At 39.1% G+C, this 21,855-nt stretch overlaps 1 protein-coding gene across 1 annotated transcript in view; it reads right to left on the bottom strand.

Moving 5' to 3' along the window:
• LOC6646463 (titin) overlaps positions 1-21,855 on the bottom strand; it is a 66,311-nt gene that overhangs the window by 24,784 nt on the left and 19,672 nt on the right. Inside the window, exons 14-16 of the mRNA XM_047011897.1 lie at positions 21,700-21,801; positions 21,545-21,625; positions 42-17,885 (exon numbers count right to left, since the gene is read on the bottom strand). Of these exons, the coding sequence (XP_046867853.1) occupies positions 42-17,885; positions 21,545-21,625; positions 21,700-21,801 (18,027 nt within the window). The remainder of the gene's footprint in view (positions 1-41; positions 17,886-21,544; positions 21,626-21,699; positions 21,802-21,855) is intronic.

Raw genomic sequence — 21,855 nt, 5'->3', positions numbered from 1 at the left:
GTCAAAATAGTCTTTGGGAGTTCGTTTTGTTGCGTCAATAGGAGATTTCGGTTTCTCTTCTGACTTAAGGGGAGCTTTATCGTCTTTCGGTTTATCGTCTGTCTTAGGAAGAGATTTGACTCCAGGAATGACAGGAGTTATTGCCGATGGAATGGGCTGAATTGGCTTTTCAACGGGTTTCGGAATAACGAATTCTTCATCACTCTCATTATCTGAATAGTCTTTGGGAGTTTGTTTTGATGCATCAATAGGAGATTTCGGTTTCTCGTCTGACTTAAGGGGAGTTTTATCGTCTTTCGAATTATCGTCTGTCTTAGGAAGAGATTTGACTCCAGGAATGACAGGAGTTATTGCCGATGGAATGGGCTGAATTGGCTTTTCAACGGGTTTCGGAATAACGAATTCTTCATCACTCTCATTATCTGAATAGTCTTTGGGAGTTTGTTTTGTTGCATCAATAGGAGATTTCGGTTTCTCTTCTGACTTAAAGGGAGTTGTATCGTCTTTCGGTTTATCGTCTGTCTTAGGAAGAGATTTGACTCCAGGAATGACAGGAGTTATTGCCGATGGAATGGGCTGAATTGGCTTTTCAACGGGTTTCGGAATAACGAATTCTTCATCACTCTTATTATCTGAATAGTCTTTGGGAGTTGGTTTTGTTGCGTCAATAGGAGATAGCGGTTTCTCTTCTGTCTTAAGGGGAGTAGTGTCGTCTTTCGGTTTATCGTCTGTCTTAAGAGGAGATTTGACTCCAGGAATGACAGGAGTTATTGCCGATGGAATGGGCTGAAGAGGCTTTTCAACGGGTTTTCGAATACCGAATTCTTCATCACTCTCATTATCTGAATAGTCTTTGGGAGTTGGTTTTGTTGCATCAATAGGAGATTTCGGTTTCTCTTCAGACTTAAGGGGAATTGTATCGTCTTTCGGTTTATCTTCTGTCTTAAGAGGAGATTTGACTCCAGGAATGACAGGAGTTATTGCCGATGGCATGGGCTGAATGGGCTTTTCAACGGGTTTTGGAATATCGAATTCTTCATCACTCTCATCATCTGAATAGTCTTTGGGAGTTGGTTTTGTTGCGTCAATAGGAGATAGCGGTTTCTCTTCTGTCTTAAGGGGAGTAGTGTCGTCTTTCGGTTTATCGTCTGTCTTAAGAGGAGATTTGACTCCAGGAATGACAGGAGTTATTGCCGATGGAATGGGCTGAATGGGCTGAATGGGCTTTTCAACGGGTTTTGGAATACCGAATTCTTCATCACTCTCATCATCTGAATAGTCTTTGGGAGTTGGTTTTGTTGCGTCAATAGGAGATAGCGGTTTCTCTTCTGTCTTAAGGGGAGTAGTGTCGTCTTTTGGTTTATCGTCTGTCTTAGGAGGAGATTTGACTCCAGGAATGACAGGAGTTATTGCCGATGGAATGGGCTGAATGGGCTTTTCAACGGGTTTTGGAATACCGAATTCTTCATCACTCTCATCATCTGAATAGTCTTTGGGAGTTGGTTTTGTTGCGTCAATAGGAGATAGCGGTTTCTCTTCTGTCTTAAGGGGAGTAGTGTCGTCTTTCGGTTTATCGTCTGTCTTAAGAGGAGATTTGACTCCAGGAATGACAGGAGTTATTGCCGATGGCATGGGCTGAATGGGCTTTTCAACGGGTTTTGGAATATCGAATTCTTCATCACTCTCATCATCTGAATAGTCTTTGGGAGTTGGTTTTGTTGCGTCAATAGGAGATAGCGGTTTCTCTTCTGTCTTAAGGGGAGTAGTGTCGTCTTTCGGTTTATCGTCTGTCTTAAGAGGAGATTTGACTCCAGGAATGACAGGAGTTATTGCCGATGGAATGGGCTGAATGGGCTGAATGGGCTTTTCAACGGGTTTTGGAATACCGAATTCTTCATCACTCTCATCATCTGAATAGTCTTTGGGAGTTGGTTTTGTTGCATCAATAGGAGATTTCGGTTTCTCTTCAGACTTAAGGGGAATTGTATCGTCTTTCGGTTTATCTTCTGTCTTAAGAGGAGATTTGACTCCAGGAATGACAGGAGTTATTGCCGATGGCATGGGCTGAATGGGCTTTTCAACGGGTTTTGGAATATCGAATTCTTCATCACTCTCATCATCTGAATAGTCTTTGGGAGTTGGTTTTGTTGCGTCAATAGGAGATAGCGGTTTCTCTTCTGTCTTAAGGGGAGTAGTGTCGTCTTTCGGTTTATCGTCTGTCTTAAGAGGAGATTTGACTCCAGGAATGACAGGAGTTATTGCCGATGGCATGGGCTGAATGGGCTTTTCAACGGGTTTTGGAATACCGAATTCTTCTTCACTCTCATCATCTGAATAGTCTTTGCGAGTTGGTTTTGTTGCGTCAATAGGAGATAGCGGTTTCTCTTCTGTCTTAAGGGGAATAGTGTCGTCTTTCGGTTTATCGTCTGTCTTAAGAGGAGATTTGACTCCAAGAATGACAGGAGTTATTGCCGATGGCATGGGCTGAATGGGCTTTTCAACGGGTTTTGGAATATCGAATTCTTCATCACTCTCATCATCTGAATAGTCTTTGGGAGTTGGTTTTGTTGCGTCAATAGGAGATAGCGGTTTCTCTTCTGTCTTAAGGGGAGTAGTGTCGTCTTTCGGTTTATCGTCTGTCTTAAGAGGAGATTTGACTCCAGGAATGACAGGAGTTATTGCCGATGGAATGGGCTGAATGGGCTGAATGGGCTTTTCAACGGGTTTTGGAATACCGAATTCTTCATCACTCTCATCATCTGAATAGTCTTTGGGAGTTGGTTTTGTTGCATCAATAGGAGATTTCGGTTTCTCTTCAGACTTAAGGGGAATTGTATCGTCTTTCGGTTTATCTTCTGTCTTAAGAGGAGATTTGACTCCAGGAATGACAGGAGTTATTGCCGATGGCATGGGCTGAATGGGCTTTTCAACGGGTTTTGGAATATCGAATTCTTCATCACTCTCATCATCTGAATAGTCTTTTGCAATTGATTTTATTGTATGAATAGGTGATTTGGGTTTTTCGTCTGCCTTAACTGGAGCTTTTTCTTCTCTTAGTTCAGTAACTGTGCTGGTAATAAGCGTTTGCTTTGTGTCGAACACTTGACTAGTCGTTGTGACATCTGTGGTTGTAGAACTAATGTCTGTTTTGAAAGATTCTAGTGGCTTATCTTGGGGCTTGGGATTGACAAATTCTTCATCACTCTCATCGTCAAAATAGTCTTTGGGAGTTTGTTTTGTTGCGTCAATAGGAGATTTCGGTTTCTCTTCTGACTTAAGGGGAGTTTTATCGTCTTTCGGTTTATCGTCTGTCTTAAGAGGAGATTTGACTCCAGGAATGACAGGAGTTATTGCCGATGGAATGGGCTGAATGGGCTTTTCAACGGGTTTTGGAATACCGAATTCTTCTTCACTCTCATCATCTGAATAGTCTTTGCGAGTTGGTTTTGTTGCGTCAATAGGAGATAGCGGTTTCTCTTCTGTCTTAAGGGGAATAGTGTCGTCTTTCGGTTTATCGTCTGTCTTAAGAGGAGATTTGACTCCAGGAATGACAGGAGTTATTGCCGATGGCATGGGCTGAATGGGCTTTTCAACGGGTTTTGGAATATCGAATTCTTCATCACTCTCATCATCTGAATAGTCTTTGGGAGTTGGTTTTGTTGCGTCAATAGGAGATAGCGGTTTCTCTTCTGTCTTAAGGGGAGTAGTGTCGTCTTTCGGTTTATCGTCTGTCTTAAGAGGAGATTTGACTCCAGGAATGACAGGAGTTATTGCCGATGGAATGGGCTGAATGGGCTGAATGGGCTTTTCAACGGGTTTTGGAATACCGAATTCTTCATCACTCTCATCATCTGAATAGTCTTTGGGAGTTGGTTTTGTTGCATCAATAGGAGATTTCGGTTTCTCTTCAGACTTAAGGGGAATTGTATCGTCTTTCGGTTTATCTTCTGTCTTAAGAGGAGATTTGACTCCAGGAATGACAGGAGTTATTGCCGATGGCATGGGCTGAATGGGCTTTTCAACGGGTTTTGGAATATCGAATTCTTCATCACTCTCATCATCTGAATAGTCTTTTGCAATTGATTTTATTGTATGAATAGGTGATTTGGGTTTTTCTTCTGCCTTAACTGGAGCTTTTTCTTCTCTTAGTTCAGTAACTGTGCTGGTAATAAGCGTTTGCTTTGTGTCGAACACTTGACTAGTCGTTGTGACATCTGTGGTTGTAGAACTAATGTCTGTTTTGAAAGATTCTACTGGCTTATCTTGGGGCTTGGGATTGACAAATTCTTCATCACTCTCATCGTCAAAATAGTCTTTGGGAGTTTGTTTTGTTGCGTCAATAGGAGATTTCGGTTTCTCTTCTGACTTAAGGGGAGTTTTATCGTCTTTCGGTTTATCGTCTGTCTTAAGAGGAGATTTGACTCCAGGAATGACAGGAGTTATTGCCGATGGAGTGGGCTGAATGGGCTTTTCAACGGGTTTTGGAATACCGAATTCTTCTTCACTCTCATCATCTGAATAGTCTTTGCGAGTTGGTTTTGTTGCGTCAATAGGAGACTTTGGTTTCTCTTCTGTCTTAAGGGGAGTAGTGTCGTCTTTCGGTTTATCGTCTGTCTTAAGAGGAGATTTGACTCCAGGAATGACAGGAGTTATTGCCGATGGAATGGGCTGAATGGGCTTTTCAACGGGTTTTGGAATACCGAATTCTTCTTCACTCTCATCATCTGAATAGTCTTTGCGAGTTGGTTTTGTTGCGTCAATAGGAGACTTTGGTTTCTCTTCTGTCTTAAGGGGAGTAGTGTCGTCTTTCGGTTTATCGTCTGTCTTAAGAGGAGATTTGACTCCAGGAATGACAGGACTTATTGCCGATGGAATGGGCTGAATGGGCTTTTCAACGGGTTTTGGAATAACGAATTCTTCATCACTCTCATCATCTGAATAGTCTTTGGGAGTTGGTTTTGTTGCGTCAATAGGAGACTTTGGTTTCTCTTCTGACTTAAAGGGAGTTTTATCGTCTTTCGGTTTATCGTCTGTCTTAAGAGGAGATTTGACTCCAGGAATGACAGGAGTTATTGCCGATGGAATGGGCTGAATGGGCTTTTCAACGGGTTTTGGAATACCGAATTCTTCTTCGCTCTCATCATCTGAATAGTCTTTGCGAGTTGGTTTTGTTGCGTCAATAGGAGACTTTGGTTTCTCTTCTGACTTAAGGGGAGTTTTATCGTCTTTCGGTTTATCGTCTGTCTTAAGAGGAGATTTGACTCCAGGAATGACAGGAGTTATTGCCGATGGAATGGGCTGAATGGGCTTTTCAACGGGTTTTGGAATACCGAATTCTTCTTCGCTCTCATCATCTGAATAGTCTTTGCGAGTTGGTTTTGTTGCGTCAATAGGAGACTTTGGTTTCTCTTCTGACTTAAAGGGAGTTTTATCGTCTTTCGGTTTATCGTCTGTCTTAAGAGGAGATTTGACTCCAGGAATGACAGGAGTTATTGCCGATGGCATGGGCTGAATGGGCTTTTCAACGGGTTTTGGAATATCGAATTCTTCATCACTCTCATCATCTGAATAGTCTTTGGGAGTTGGTTTTGTTGCGTCAATAGGAGATAGCGGTTTCTCTTCTGTCTTAAGGGGAGTAGTGTCGTCTTTCGGTTTATCGTCTGTCTTAAGAGGAGATTTGACTCCAGGAATGACAGGAGTTATTGCCGATGGAATGGGCTGAATGGGCTGAATGGGCTTTTCAACGGGTTTTGGAATACCGAATTCTTCATCACTCTCATCATCTGAATAGTCTTTGGGAGTTGGTTTTGTTGCGTCAATAGGAGACTTTGGTTTCTCTTCTGACTTAAGGGGAGTAGTGTCGTCTTTCGGTTTATCGTCTGTCTTAAGAGGAGATTTGACTCCAGGAATGACAGGAGTTATTGCCGATGGAATGGGCTGAATGGGCTGAATGGGCTTTTCAACGGGTTTTGGAATACCGAATTCTTCATCACTCTCATCATCTGAATAGTCTTTGGGAGTTGGTTTTGTTGCATCAATAGGAGATTTCGGTTTCTCTTCAGACTTAAGGGGAATTGTATCGTCTTTCGGTTTATCTTCTGTCTTAAGAGGAGATTTGACTCCAGGAATGACAGGAGTTATTGCCGATGGCATGGGCTGAATGGGCTTTTCAACGGGTTTTGGAATATCGAATTCTTCATCACTCTCATCATCTGAATAGTCTTTTGCAATTGATTTTATTGTATGAATAGGTGATTTGGGTTTTTCTTCTGCCTTAACTGGAGCTTTTTCTTCTCTTAGTTCAGTAACTGTGCTGGTAATAAGCGTTTGCTTTGTGTCGAACACTTGACTAGTCGTTGTGACATCTGTGGTTGTAGAACTAATGTCTGTTTTGAAAGATTCTACTGGCTTATCTTGGGGCTTGGGATTGACAAATTCTTCATCACTCTCATCGTCAAAATAGTCTTTGGGAGTTTGTTTTGTTGCGTCAATAGGAGATTTCGGTTTCTCTTCTGACTTAAGGGGAGTTTTATCGTCTTTCGGTTTATCGTCTGTCTTAAGAGGAGATTTGACTCCAGGAATGACAGGAGTTATTGCCGATGGAATGGGCTGAATGGGCTTTTCAACGGGTTTTGGAATACCGAATTCTTCATCACTCTCATCATCTGAATAGTCTTTGGGAGTTGGTTTTGTTGCGTCAATAGGAGACTTTGGTTTCTCTTCTGACTTAAAGGGAGTTTTATCGTCTTTCGGTTTATCGTCTGTCTTAAGAGGAGATTTGACTCCAGGAATGACAGGAGTTATTGCCGATGGAATGGGCTGAATGGGCTTTTCAACGGGTTTTGGAATACCGAATTCTTCTTCGCTCTCATCATCTGAATAGTCTTTGCGAGTTGGTTTTGTTGCGTCAATAGGAGACTTTGGTTTCTCTTCTGACTTAAGGGGAGTTTTATCGTCTTTCGGTTTATCGTCTGTCTTAAGAGGAGATTTGACTCCAGGAATGACAGGAGTTATTGCCGATGGAATGGGCTGAATGGGCTTTTCAACGGGTTTTGGAATACCGAATTCTTCTTCGCTCTCATCATCTGAATAGTCTTTGCGAGTTGGTTTTGTTGCGTCAATAGGAGACTTTGGTTTCTCTTCTGACTTAAAGGGAGTTTTATCGTCTTTCGGTTTATCGTCTGTCTTAAGAGGAGATTTGACTCCAGGAATGACAGGAGTTATTGCCGATGGAATGGGCTGAATGGGCTTTTCAACGGGTTTTGGAATACCGAATTCTTCTTCGCTCTCATCATCTGAATAGTCTTTGCGAGTTGGTTTTGTTGCGTCAATAGGAGACTTTGGTTTCTCTTCTGTCTTAAGGGGAGTAGTGTCGTCTTTCGGTTTATCGTCTGTCTTAAGAGGAGATTTGACTCCAGGAATGACAGGACTTATTGCCGATGGAATGGGCTGAATGGGCTTTTCAACGGGTTTTGGAATAACGAATTCTTCATCACTCTCATCATCTGAATAGTCTTTGGGAGTTGGTTTTGTTGCGTCAATAGGAGACTTTGGTTTCTCTTCTGACTTAAAGGGAGTTTTATCGTCTTTCGGTTTATCGTCTGTCTTAAGAGGAGATTTGACTCCAGGAATGACAGGAGTTATTGCCGATGGCATGGGCTGAATGGGCTTTTCAACGGGTTTTGGAATATCGAATTCTTCATCACTCTCATCATCTGAATAGTCTTTGGGAGTTGGTTTTGTTGCGTCAATAGGAGATAGCGGTTTCTCTTCTGTCTTAAGGGGAGTAGTGTCGTCTTTCGGTTTATCGTCTGTCTTAAGAGGAGATTTGACTCCAGGAATGACAGGAGTTATTGCCGATGGAATGGGCTGAATGGGCTGAATGGGCTTTTCAACGGGTTTTGGAATACCGAATTCTTCATCACTCTCATCATCTGAATAGTCTTTGGGAGTTGGTTTTGTTGCATCAATAGGAGATTTCGGTTTCTCTTCAGACTTAAGGGGAATTGTATCGTCTTTCGGTTTATCTTCTGTCTTAAGAGGAGATTTGACTCCAGGAATGACAGGAGTTATTGCCGATGGCATGGGCTGAATGGGCTTTTCAACGGGTTTTGGAATATCGAATTCTTCATCACTCTCATCATCTGAATAGTCTTTTGCAATTGATTTTATTGTATGAATAGGTGATTTGGGTTTTTCTTCTGCCTTAACTGGAGCTTTTTCTTCTCTTAGTTCAGTAACTGTGCTGGTAATAAGCGTTTGCTTTGTGTCGAACACTTGACTAGTCGTTGTGACATCTGTGGTTGTAGAACTAATGTCTGTTTTGAAAGATTCTACTGGCTTATCTTGGGGCTTGGGATTGACAAATTCTTCATCACTCTCATCGTCAAAATAGTCTTTGGGAGTTTGTTTTGTTGCGTCAATAGGAGATTTCGGTTTCTCTTCTGACTTAAGGGGAGTTTTATCGTCTTTCGGTTTATCGTCTGTCTTAAGAGGAGATTTGACTCCAGGAATGACAGGAGTTATTGCCGATGGAATGGGCTGAATGGGCTTTTCAACGGGTTTTGGAATACCGAATTCTTCTTCACTCTCATCATCTGAATAGTCTTTGCGAGTTGGTTTTGTTGCGTCAATAGGAGACTTTGGTTTCTCTTCTGTCTTAAGGGGAGTAGTGTCGTCTTTCGGTTTATCGTCTGTCTTAAGAGGAGATTTGACTCCAGGAATGACAGGAGTTATTGCCGATGGAATGGGCTGAATGGGCTTTTCAACGGGTTTTGGAATACCGAATTCTTCTTCACTCTCATCATCTGAATAGTCTTTGCGAGTTGGTTTTGTTGCGTCAATAGGAGACTTTGGTTTCTCTTCTGTCTTAAGGGGAGTAGTGTCGTCTTTCGGTTTATCGTCTGTCTTAAGAGGAGATTTGACTCCAGGAATGACAGGACTTATTGCCGATGGAATGGGCTGAATGGGCTTTTCAACGGGTTTTGGAATAACGAATTCTTCATCACTCTCATCATCTGAATAGTCTTTGGGAGTTGGTTTTGTTGCGTCAATAGGAGACTTTGGTTTCTCTTCTGACTTAAAGGGAGTTTTATCGTCTTTCGGTTTATCGTCTGTCTTAAGAGGAGATTTGACTCCAGGAATGACAGGAGTTATTGCCGATGGAATGGGCTGAATGGGCTTTTCAACGGGTTTTGGAATACCGAATTCTTCATCAGTCTCATCATCTGAATAGTCTTTGAGAGTTGGTTTTGTTGCGTCAATAGGAGACATCGGTTTCTCTTCTGTCTTAAGGGGAGTAGTGTCGTCTTTCGGTTTATCGTCTGTCTTAAGAGGAGATTTGACTCCAAGAATGACAGGAGTTATTGCCGATGGAATGGGCTGAATGGGCTTTTCAACGGGTTTTGGAATACCGAATTCTTTATCACTCTCATCATCTGAATAGTCTTTTGCAATTGATTTTATTGTATGAATAGGTGATTTGGGTTTTTCTTCTGCCTTAACTGGAGCTTTTTCTTCTCTTAGTTCAGTAACTGTGCTGGTAATAAGCGTTTGCTTTGTGTCGAACACTTGACTAGTCGTTGTGACATCTGTGGTTGTAGAACTAATGTCTGTTTTGAAAGATTCTACTGGCTTATCTTGGGGCTTGGGATTGACAAATTCTTCATCACTCTCATCGTCAAAATAGTCTTTGGGAGTTTGTTTTGTTGCATCAATAGGAGATTTCGGTTTCTCTTCTGACTTAAGGGGAGTTTTATCGTCTTTCGGTTTATCGTCTGTCTTAAGAGGAGATTTGTCTCCAGGAATGACAGGAGTTATTGCCGATGGAATGGGCTGAATGGGCTTTTCAACGGGTTTTGGAATACCGAATTCTTCATCACTCTCATCATCTGAATAGTCTTTGGGAGTTTGTTTTGTTGCATCAATAGGAGATTTCGGTTTCTCTTCTGACTTAAGGGGAGTTTTATCGTCTTTCGGTTTATCGTCTGTCTTAGGAGGAGATTTGACTCCAGGAATGACAGGAGCTATTGCCGATGGAATGGGCTGAATTGGCTTTTCAACGGGTTTCGGAATAACGAATTCTTCATCACTCTCATTATCTGAATAGTCTTTGGGAGTTGGTTTTGTTGCATCAATAGGAGATTTCGGTTTCTCTTCAGACTTAAGGGGAATTGTATCGTCTTTCGGTTTATCGTCTGTCTTAAGAGGAGATTTGACTCCAGGAATGACAGGAGTTATTGCCGATGGAATGGGCTGAATGGGCTTTTCAACGGGTTTTGGAATACCGAAGTCTTCATCACTCTCATCATCTGAATAGTCTTTGGGAGTTGGTTTTGTTGCGTCAATAGGAGATTTCGGTTTCTCTTCTGGCTTAAGGGAAGTTTTATCGTCTTTCGGTTTATCGTCTGTCGTAAGAGGAGATTTGTCTCCAGGAATGACAGGAGTTATTGCCGATGGAATGGGCTGAATGGGCTTTTTAACGGGTTTTGGAATACCGAAGTCTTCATCACTCTCATCATCTGAATAGTCTTTGGGAGTTTGTTTTGTTGCATCAATAGGATATTTCGGTTTCTCTTCAGACTTAAGGGGAGTTTTATCGTCTTTCGGTTTATCGTCTGTCTTATGAGGAGATTTGTCTCCAGGAATGACAGGAGTTATTGCCGATGGAATGGGCTGAATGGGCTTTTCAACGGGTTTTGGAATACCGAATTCTTCATCACCCTCATCATCTGAATAGTCTTTGGGAGTTGGTTTTGTTGCGTCAATAGGAGACTTTGGTTTCTCTTCTGACTTAAAGGGAGTTGTATCGTCTTTCGGTTTATCGTCTGTCCTCAGAGGAGATTTGTCTCCTGGAATAACAGGAGTTATTGCCGATGGAATGGGCTGAATGGGCTTTTCAACGGGTTTTGGAATACCGAATTCTTCATCACTCTCATCATCTGAATAGTCTTTTGCAATTGATTTTATTGTATGAATAGGTGATTTGGGTTTTTCTTCTGCCTTAACTGGAGCTTTTTCTTCTCTTAGTTCAGTAACTGTGCTGGTAATAAGCGTTTGCTTTGTGTCGAACACTTGACTAGTCGTTGTGACATCTGTGGTTGTAGAACTAATGTCTGTTTTGAAAGATTCTACTGGCTTATCTTGGGGCTTGGGATTGACAAATTCTTCATCACTTTCATCATCTGAATAGTCTTCAGGAGTTGGTTTTTTTGCGTCAATAGGAGACTTTGGTTTCTCTTCTGACTTAAGGGGAGTTGTATCGTCTTTGGGTTTATCGTCTGTCTTAAGAGGAGATTTGACTCCAGGAATAACAGGAGTTATTGCCGATGGAATGGGCTGAATGGGCTGAATGGGCTTTTCAACGGGTTTTGGAATACCGAATTCTTCATCACTCTCATCATCTGAATAGTCTTTAGGAGCTGGTTTTGTTGCGTCAATAGGAGACTTTGGTTTCTCTTCTGACTTAAGGGGAGTTGTATCGTCTTTCGGTTTATCGTCTGTCTTAAGAGGAGATTTGACTCCAGGAATGACAGGAGTTATTGCTGATGGAATGGGCTGAATGGGCTTTTCAACGGGTTTTGGAATACCGAATTCTTCATCACTCTCATCATCTGAATAGTCTTTTGCAATTGATTTTATTGTATGAATAGGTGATTTGGGTTTTTCTTCTGCCTTAACTGGAGCTTTTTCTTCTCTTAGTTCAGTAACTGTGCTGGTAATAAGCGTTTGCTTTGTGTCGAACACTTGACTAGTCGTTGTGACATCTGTGGTTGTAGAACTAATGTCTGTTTTGAAAGATTCTACTGGCTTATCTTGGGGCTTGGGATTGACAAATTCTTCATCACTCTCATCGTCAAAATAGTCTTTAGGAGCTGGTTTTGTTGCGTCAATAGGAGATATCGGTTTCTCTTCTGACTTAAGGAGACTTTTATCGTCTTTCGGTTTATCGTCTGTCTTATGAGGAGATTTGTCTCTAGGAATGACAGGAGTTATTGCCGATGGAATGGGCTGAATGGGCTTTTCAACGGGTTTTGGAATACCGAATTCTTCATCACTCTCATCATCTGAATAGTCTTTTGCAATTGATTTTATTGTATGAATAGATAATTTGGGTTTTTCTTCTGCCTTAACTGGAGCTTTTTCTTCTCTTAGTTCAGTAACTGTGCTGGTAATAAGCGTTTGCTTTGTGTCGAACACTTGACTAGTCGTTGTGACATCTGTGGTTATAGAACTAAAGTCTGTTTTGAAAGATTCTACTGGCTTATCTTGGGGCTTGGGATTGACAAATTCTTCAGCACTTTCATCATCTGAATAGTCTTTAGGAGCTGGTTTTGTTGCATCAATAGGAGATATCGGTTTCTCTTCTGACTTAAGGGGAGTTGTATCGTCTTTCGGTTTATCGTCTGTCTTAAGAGGAGATTTGTCTCCAGGAATGACAGGAGTTATTGCCGATGGAATGGGCTGAATGGGCTTTTCAACGGGTTTTGGAATACCGAATTCTTCATCACTCTCATCATCTGAATAGTCTTTTGCAATTGATTTTATTGTATGAATAGGTGATTTGGGTTTTTCTTCTGCCTTAACTGGAGCTTTTTCTTCTCTTAGTTCAGTAACTGTGCTGGTAATAAGCGTTTGCTTTGTGTCGGACACTTGACTAGTTGTTGTGACATCTGTGGTTGTAGAACTAAAGTCTGTTTTGAAAGATTCTACTGGCTTATCTTGGGGCTTGGGATTGACAAATTCTTCATCACTTTCATCGTCTGAATAGTCTTTGGGAGTTTGTTTTGTTGCGTCAATAGATGATTTCGGTTTCTCTTCTGACTTAAGGGGAGTTTTATCGTCTTTCGGTTTATCGTCTGTCTTAAGAGGAGATTTGACTCCAGGAATGACAGGAGTTATTGCCGGAGTTTTATCGTCTTTCGGTTTATCGTCTGTCTTAAGAGGAGATTTGTCTCCAGGAATGACAGGAGTTATTGCCGATGGAATGGGCTGAATGGGCTTTTCAACGGGTTTTGGAATACCGAATTCTTCATCACTCTCATCATCTGAATAGTCTTTTGCAATTGATTTTATTGTATGAATAGGTGATTTGGGTTTTTCTTCTGCCTTAACTGGAGCTTTTTCTTCTCTTAGTTCAGTAACTGTGCTGGTAATAAGCGTTTGCTTTGTGTCGAACACTTGACTAGTTGTTGTGACATCTGTGGTTGTAGAACTAAAGTCTGTTTTGAAAGATTCTACTGGCTTATCTTGGGGCTTGGGATTGACAAATTCTTCATCACTTTCATCGTCTGAATAGTCTTTGGGAGTTTGTTTTGTAGCGTCAATAGATGATTTCGGTTTCTCTTCTGACTTAAGGGGAGTTTTATCGTCTTTCGGTTTATCGTCTGTCTTAAGAGGAGATTTGACTCCAGGAATGACAGGAGTTATTGCCGGAGTTTTATCGTCTTTCGGTTTATCGTCTGTCTTAAGAGGAGATTTGTCTCCAGGAATGACAGGAGTTATTGCCGATGGAATGGGCTGAATGGGCTTTTCAATGGGTTTTGGAATACCGAACTCTTCATCACTCTCATCATCTGAATAGTTTTTGGGAGCTAGTTTTGTTACGTCACTAGGAGACTTTGGTTTCTCTTCTGACTTAAGGGGAGTTGTATCGTCTTTTGGTTTATCGTCTGTCTTAAGAGGAGATTTGACTCCAGGAATAACCGGAGTTATTGCCGATGGAATGGGCTGAATGGGCTTTTCGATGGGTTTTGGAATACCGAATTCCTTATCACTCTCATCATCTGAATAGTCTTTTGCAATTGATTTTATTGTATGAATAGGTGATTTGGGTTTTTCTTCTGCCTTAACTGGAGCTTTTTCTTCTCTTAGTTCAGTAACTGTGCTGGTAATAAGCGTTTGCTTTGTGTCGAACACTTGACTAGTCGTTGTGACATCTGTGGTTATAGAACTAAAGTCTGTTTTGAAAGATTCTACTGGCTTATCTTGGGGCTTGGGAATGACAAATTTTTTATCACTCACATCGCCTGAATAGTCTTTGGGAGTTTGTTTTATTGCGTCAATAGAAGATTTCGGTTTCTCTTCTGACTTAATGAGAGTTTTATCGTCTTGCGGTTTATCGTCTGTCTTAAGAGCAGATTTGTCTCCAGGAATGACAGGAGTTATTGCAAATGGAATGGGCTGAATCGGCTTTTCAACGGGTTTTGGAAAACCGAATTCTTCATCCCTCTCATCATCTGAAAAGTCTTTGGGAGTTTGTTTTGTTGCGTCAATAGATGATTTCGGTTTCTCTTCTGTTTTAAGGGGAGTTTTATCGTCTTTCGGTTTATCGTCTGTCTTAAGAGGAGATTTGACTCCAGGAATGACAGGAGTTATTGCCGATGGAATGGGCTGAATGGGCTTTTCAACGGGTTTTGGAATACCGAATTCTTCATCACTCTCATCATCTGAATAGTCTTTTGCAATTGATTTTATTGTATGAATAGGTGATTTGGGTTTTTCTTCTGCCTTAACTGGAGCTTTTTCTTCTCTTAGTTCAGTAACTGTGCTGGTAATAAGCGTTTGCTTTGTGTCGAACACTTGACTAGTCGTTGTGACATCTGTGGTTGTAGAACTAAAGTCTGTTTTAAAAGGGTCTACTGGCTTATCTTGGGGCGTGGAAATTACAAATTCTTCATCACTTTCATCGTCTAAATAGTCTTTGGGAGTTTGTTTTGTTGCGACAATAGGAGATTTCGGTTTCTCTTCTGTTTTAAGGGGAGTTTTATCGTCTTTCGGTTTATCTTCTGCCTTAACTGGAGCTTTTTCTTCTCTTAGTTCAGTAACTGTGCTGGTAATAAGCGTTTGCTTTGTGTCGAACACTTGACTAGTCGTTGTGACATCTGTGGTTATAGAACTAAAGTCTGTTTTGAAAGATTCTACTGGCTTATCTTGGGGCTTGGGAATGACAAATTTTTTATCACTCACATCGCCTGAATAGTCTTTGGGAGTTTGTTTTATTGCGTCAATAGAAGATTTCGGTTTCTCTTCAGACTTAATGAGAGTTTTATCGTCTTGCGGTTTATCGTCTGTCTTAAGAGCAGATTTGTCTCCAGGAATGACAGGAGTTATTGCAAATGGAATGGGCTGAATCGGCTTTTCAACGGGTTTTGGAAAACCGAATTCTTCATCCCTCTCATCATCTGAAAAGTCTTTGGGAGTTGGTTTTGTTGCGTCAATAGGAGATTTCGGTTTCTCTTCTGTTTTAAGAGGAGTTTTATCGTCTTTCGGTTTATCGTCTGTCTTAAGAGGAGATTTGTCTCCAGGAATGACAGGAGTTATTGCCGATGGAATGGGCTGAATAGGCTTTTCAACGGGTTTTGGAATACCGAATTCTTCATCACTCTCATCATCTGAATAGTCTTTTGCAATTGATTTTATTGTATCAATAGGTGATTTGGGTTTGTCTTCTGCTTCAACTGGAGCTTTTTCTTCTCTTAGTTCAGTAACTGTGCTGGTAATAAGCGTTTGCTTTGTGTCGAACACTTGACTAGTCGTTGTGACATCTGTGGTTATAGAACTAAAGTCTGTTTTGAAAGATTCTAGTGGCTTATCTTGGGGCTTGGGAATGACAAATTTTTTATCACTCACATCGCCTGAATAGTCTTTTGGAGTTTGTTTTGTCGCGTCAATAGGAGATTTCGATTTCTCTTCTGACTTAAGGGGAGTTTTATCGTCGTTCGGTTTATCTTCTATCTTAGGCGGAGATTTGTCTCCAGAAATGACAGGAGTTATTGCCGATGAAATGGGCGGCATAGGCTTTTCAACAGGTTTGGAAATCCGTAATTCTTTATCGCTCTCATCGTTGCCGATTGTCTTACTATAGTCACTTTTATGTAAAGATTGTTGACCTAAAGAAATGGATTGTATGAATTTGTCTTGCGTAATGCCGAACTCTTCATCACTACTATCAGTGAGACCTTTAGCTGACGAATCAATCTGTTTTTTGGGCGATGTCGGAAATTTCCCTGTGTGTTTTACCTCAATTTCTTTTTGTTTGGTAACAACTATTTTATGCTTTTGATGTGTCTCTGCTAAATTTTTTATTTTTGTCAATTTTTCTATATGGTCAAGCTCGTCTTCACTTTCACTTTCTTGTGATCTTAATTGTGGTTTTGTTTTATTGTCAGATGGAAATTTGACTATTTCTTTCTTAGCTTGTAATGGGGTATCAATGGTCTTAGAGACCGATTCATGGTGGGATTGAAGCTCGTCGGATTTAGTGTCGTGCAATAGGTCTGGGTTTTTGTGTGTGGAAAAATGGTCAGATATCTTTTGCGGCTTTTTAGTTGAATTATCAAACACTAGTTCACTTAGCTTTTCCTCATATTCTTTGGCTACGTGTACAAATTCTCTTGTTTCTTGAATATCAGATTTAGAAATTGAATGCAATTGTTCAATAGTATGTGAAACTTTAGGAAAACCTTTGTGCATATTATTCCGACTTGATTCTATTGGAAATTCTTCCTTATCACATTCCGTTTGCCGGTTAATTTGACTGTCTACAATTTTATCGGACTCAAATTCTTTTATAGTCCTTAAAACGTTATAGTCTCCTACTTCGTACTCTAGGAACTTTGCTGTTTTAGATTTCGTAACATCGGCTACCGATTTCGTCTCTGTGTCCGGCTGCTTTTCAAAAACCTCTGCCATATTCGAGATAAGGCGCTTTGAGCATTTCTTTTCACAAGCATCTTCAAGGTTTTCAAAACTGTTGCCCGGCTGAGATCCTGATAAAACAGGAGAAACTATTTTTTGCTCTGGAATATGCCTTAGAGTGTTTAAATTATCTAAAATCAAATCGGTTTCACTTAAAATCTGCTGCTCTATGGTTAAAACATCAACCTTTCGATCATGTGCATCGCGTTTTCGCGGACTAAATGGCTTGGCCTCTAAGCTCGCTGTTGGATATCTACGTTCAATATCCTGTACAACTTCCCTTACCTTTGGCAATGTTTCCAATGTATCCTTACTAACTAAGTCTTTGTGCTCATCAATACTTTTAGTTAAAATCGATCCAGGTACCTGTTCTACTTGCCTATCTAAATCTATAACCTGCTCTGCAAAAGTCTTATCCGTTTCACTTAAGTCTTGTGCCACTATAAACGATTTACGCTTCTCACAAATTTTTTCACAGACTTCTTCCTGAATCTCCTCCAAATCTATTTTACTACGTTCTATGGCCTCGATGGGTGACAATGTTATGACCTGAGCGGGTGGCTCATATTTAATCATACCTTGCAATGTCAAATCTGTCTTTGATAAAATCTGTTTCTCTAGTTCTACAATATCAGATTCTTCCATGTCATCATTTAGGGGCCGCTTCTGCACTACAAATGGAACGGCCGATACCACCGAACCGCAAATTTTATCCTCAATGCTCTGCACCACCTCCTTGACCACCGGAACATTATCTCCAATATATTTTGGTGCGCTACTTGGCTCCGTTTGCTCTGTACTGCTATTACTCTCTAAGCGTATAATGTTGCGTCTAACAACACCACAGCTCATTATCTGCTCTAAGTACTCGCTATCGCTTGCAGTTTCACCTTCTGCCTGTATATCAGCGTCAACTGTTGACTCTGGATCTGCTGTTTCTTGAGATCCTGACTCTGGATGGCGTAAGTCAATTTTAGTATGAGTTGTTGTCAAAGTTGTGGTCATTGTGGTAGTCGTTATCGTCTTCGCAGTTTGACTACTTGTACTCATTTCTGGAAATGAGGTAGTGTCTTGTGAGTATTGTGATATCGGGACTTCGGGAGGAGCTGCCATTTTATGAAGCAGCTTATCAGTTTCATCTGTACTTGTAAATATTTCTGGTTTTACATTATGAACACTGCAGTGCTCTGTTTGAGGCGTTCCGTGTGATGGCAACAGTATATTTAGGTTGTATATATAGATATATATTTTGTTTTTTGGTTGAGTAGAAGTAGAGTAGAAAATAAGGCAATATAAAGACAGTTAACACCGATTACAATCAAACCAGTGAGTTTTACATGGAATATGGGTGGGGTTAGTCTATGTACACAGTGCAATTGATTGATTGATTGATGGTCGACATACATGTTTATCATGTACGGCATTTTGGGTCTACAAAGCTATATAGGTACGCCAAAAACCCAGCAGCAGGCACAAACATGCAATACATAAATGCTTTTTTTGCTTATGTACGAGTAATTGGTTTTAGTTTTATTTATTATAATTTTTTTTTTTTTTTGTTTGGTAGTTGAAAAGCAAAATTATAACATCCGAATGGACACGCGAAATGCCCAGCAGATGTGCGATTTGACTCGAAACGAGATAATATGTACTTTTGATGTAAGTATGCTGCATATGACGTCGTGGATTCTTGGCCCATTTTAGCTGGAATTTACTCAATTTTATCGCGAATCAACGTCTCAGTATTATGAGCATTGATTGGATTGTATTTAAATTGAATTCATATGTATGTAAGTTAATTACTATTTATGTATGTACGTTTCATTACGTTTGCACAGTTTTCATTCGCAAGTATTTAAGCAATGGTTCATGTTTCATGTGAAATCATAAAAAGGCAAAAATTAAGTAGCAAGTACTGCAAGAGTATAAGAATTAACCACGACATCATATGTCACATACGGTAATAAGATAAAAGCTAAACTAAACGGTACAGATACAAGTACAGATACAGGTACACGTAACTATACACATCTTTTTGCACTCAATGATTATTAATTAGAGATACAATAAGTAAGCGCTCTGGGTGGGGTGCACACAAATTAAATGTTGATATATTAAGGTGTAGTTTGTTGGTTTGTTTTTTTTTTTTTAAGCCGCAAATAATTACAAAGAAATACGAATGCGTTTTAAAATATATGATGTATATAGGTGGGATAGATATGCATATATTTATGTTGTTTATATAGATTACTAATTAGAGACGCTACAGTGAGTTCGGATGTTCTGCGACTAAACATTCAGTTACAATAATTTTTTGCCGAATAATGATAACAGTTTTAAGTTGATAATAATATATATTTGCACGAAAAAGGGCTTTGTTCGTTTAACGACCGATGAAAATCAAATGACGAAAAGCAACTGAACATACATAATTGTATATAATTGTTTGCCGAAAACTAATCAAACATAACATATGTAAGTACTAGAAACAGAAAGCCATGGTGGTTCATTGGATTATTATATATACATATGTATATGTATATATACATATATATATATATATAGATACGTATATAAGAATATTGTACAAATGTAATTTAATATGTTTAGTTTTGGAATGTATGTTTTGAAAAATTGAATATACTTAACATATTGGGATTCACTGAGGGATGCATCCACATCCCATTCTTTTGAATCACAATATGCTTCTTCTCAATAAAGTTTATCATTTCAATAATTTCGAAAATCGTACGCCAAAGGTGTTTATCTTAATAAAAAAAATCTTGTAGTTATTATTTACTCGTAGGTATACATAGATTATTACATGGTTATATAAGTATAATAAGTATGTATGTAATATAAGTAAGTAATTGTTTTCATTTCCATATTTTAATCTCATTAAACTTTTTCTTTTCTATTTGTTTTCATTGTAGTTGTAGCTTGCAGTATTTGATCAAAAAAACCATAAACTGAATTGCTTAAATAAGTGTTGAAAATTGCAAACGTAATTATATTTGTTTAGAGTTATATATAGAAGGGATATAAGTTAACAGAGACCTAACAATAGATACGATACCCATCGAAGAAATTTATTTATAGTGTTTTGCAACATTTTCAAATTGATATTGAATGTATTCACTTTGTATGAACTTACCATTAAATTATTTTAGGCTTAATGTTACTTTAGTGTTGCTTTCTTCTTAGTTTAAATTAGTTAATAAACAAATCGTTTATTATTTTCTTTTTTGTTTTTTTTTTAAATATTGTTGTAGTCTTATTTGTTATAAATTTCTTTTGTTTTTATAGTTATTCAGACATTATTTAGTTTTTTTCAGACATTGAATGAAAGGGTTAAACAACAAATCAACGATAAGAATATTTGATTGTAATTAACACATACACACACACACAAGAAAATAAATTTCGTTTAATTAGAAAAATCTATTGCATTTATCTTTCAAGTTACTTCAATAATTATTGCCGTCAATATTTAGTATGTCGCAGATATCGCATGCGATGGTTACCGTGTTGCGCGTACTTGGGAAATAGAAATTTGTAACTAAATCTGCACCGAATGTAAGCCAAGTGCTAGACTACAAAAATGCATGAAACTAAATTAAATTAAGTATACGCCAGCGCGGACATTTCGCTCGGTTGCTTTATGTTGAGCTGGCCAGCTAGCTGGCTGTTTTGCTAGGCCCCATCATGACATAACGGCACAAAGGCAGTTAGGTGGATGAGAATATATAGTATCTACAAATTATATAAAAGCCATTCAATGGCAAACAGTATTAACTGTGAAGCATTTATGGCAAGAACATACTTCTACATAACTACTATATAATTAGTAGGTACTATTTGCCTACAGACAAATCGATTTTATGCAATTAGAGAAATTTCGCTGTGGTTAAGCACAAAATGAAAGTAATTGGGAATAGTCTCACCCAAAGATTTTTCAAATGGTGCTTGTTCTTTGTAATTATTGATTATCTTCTGACTGTTGACAGTCAAACACACAGACAGAGAGAGACAGACGTTGTTGACATTGTGCACCTTTGAATGTTATATATTCACTTTCATGATGGCGCCACCTGAACTATTAGCGCTTTTCTTTTCGTTTCTTCACCTATTCTGGGTTTTCCTCCATTTCCGCGACCTTTAGCTGCAAACGGACCGTGTATATTGCGGGTGATAATTGGATTAGCTAACCAAGAACTACAACTAGAACTGAAGCAAAGGTATTTATTTACCTAAAAGAGGGTAGTGTATCTAGTTAGCTATGGATGAGATATTGTCACCACATTCATTCAATGAGATTGGGGTGTTTGATGCATTTAGATATTTTATGGTTTTCACTTAAAGACTTTTTTGATTAAGATACACACACTCAGCAGTTGTTCATTATTAGTCGTTATAATGAAATATTTATCAACAACAAAATGACGTTAAGTATTATCAAATCGCATTCGGTCAATGAATGGTTATTTTCGATTTCGTTTTCGGTTTAGTTTTATTTTTTTATTTTTTGCATACAAAAAGCCTTTGGATTTGAAATTATGATGGTTAAAACGAAAAATAACCAAACATTATGGAAATAACTAAATGGGTACGAAACAAAAATAAAACAAAATAAAAATTTTATAATTTACTACAAATTGTGGCATTAAATTAATATACGAGTATGTATGTTAAAATCAAAGGTGTACAAAAAATATATGCAAACGAAAAAAGGAATCGATAATAAGTAAATTTACATAACAATTACAAATTGCATAAAAAAGGCAGCAACTATATTTGGGTTTTTTGTTTTGTTTGTTGGATATATTATTTGAAATACTGCACTTACCAACTATGGAAATGGCAGAGACACGCTCCAAACTTGACTCTGTGGTAGAGTGCAAAGTTGTCACAGTATCGGCTAGATAATCTATTCCAAAAAGAAAAAAATTTAAAAGCAATCGTGAGGAATTTTCTTTAGTTTGTTCATAATGAAATGCCGACCTGTCTCCAAGCTAATGAGTGGGGTAGCCTCTTCTGTCTGTTTCTCAACTTTTGTGTCACTTGGTGTGGGCGGCGGTGTCTGGGAATGTGGAATGTCGCTCGCTAAAACAAATTATAAAAAAAAATATATAAAGTAATAGTTGGAAGTAGTAATAA

The sequence above is a fragment of the Drosophila willistoni genome, assembly GCF_018902025.1.
Source record: "Drosophila willistoni isolate 14030-0811.24 chromosome XR unlocalized genomic scaffold, UCI_dwil_1.1 Seg143, whole genome shotgun sequence".
Classification (NCBI taxonomy): Eukaryota; Metazoa; Arthropoda; class Insecta; order Diptera; family Drosophilidae; genus Drosophila; species Drosophila willistoni.
Note: the sequence above shows the minus strand (reverse complement) of the source record. Positions and strands in the feature narration are given on the sequence as shown.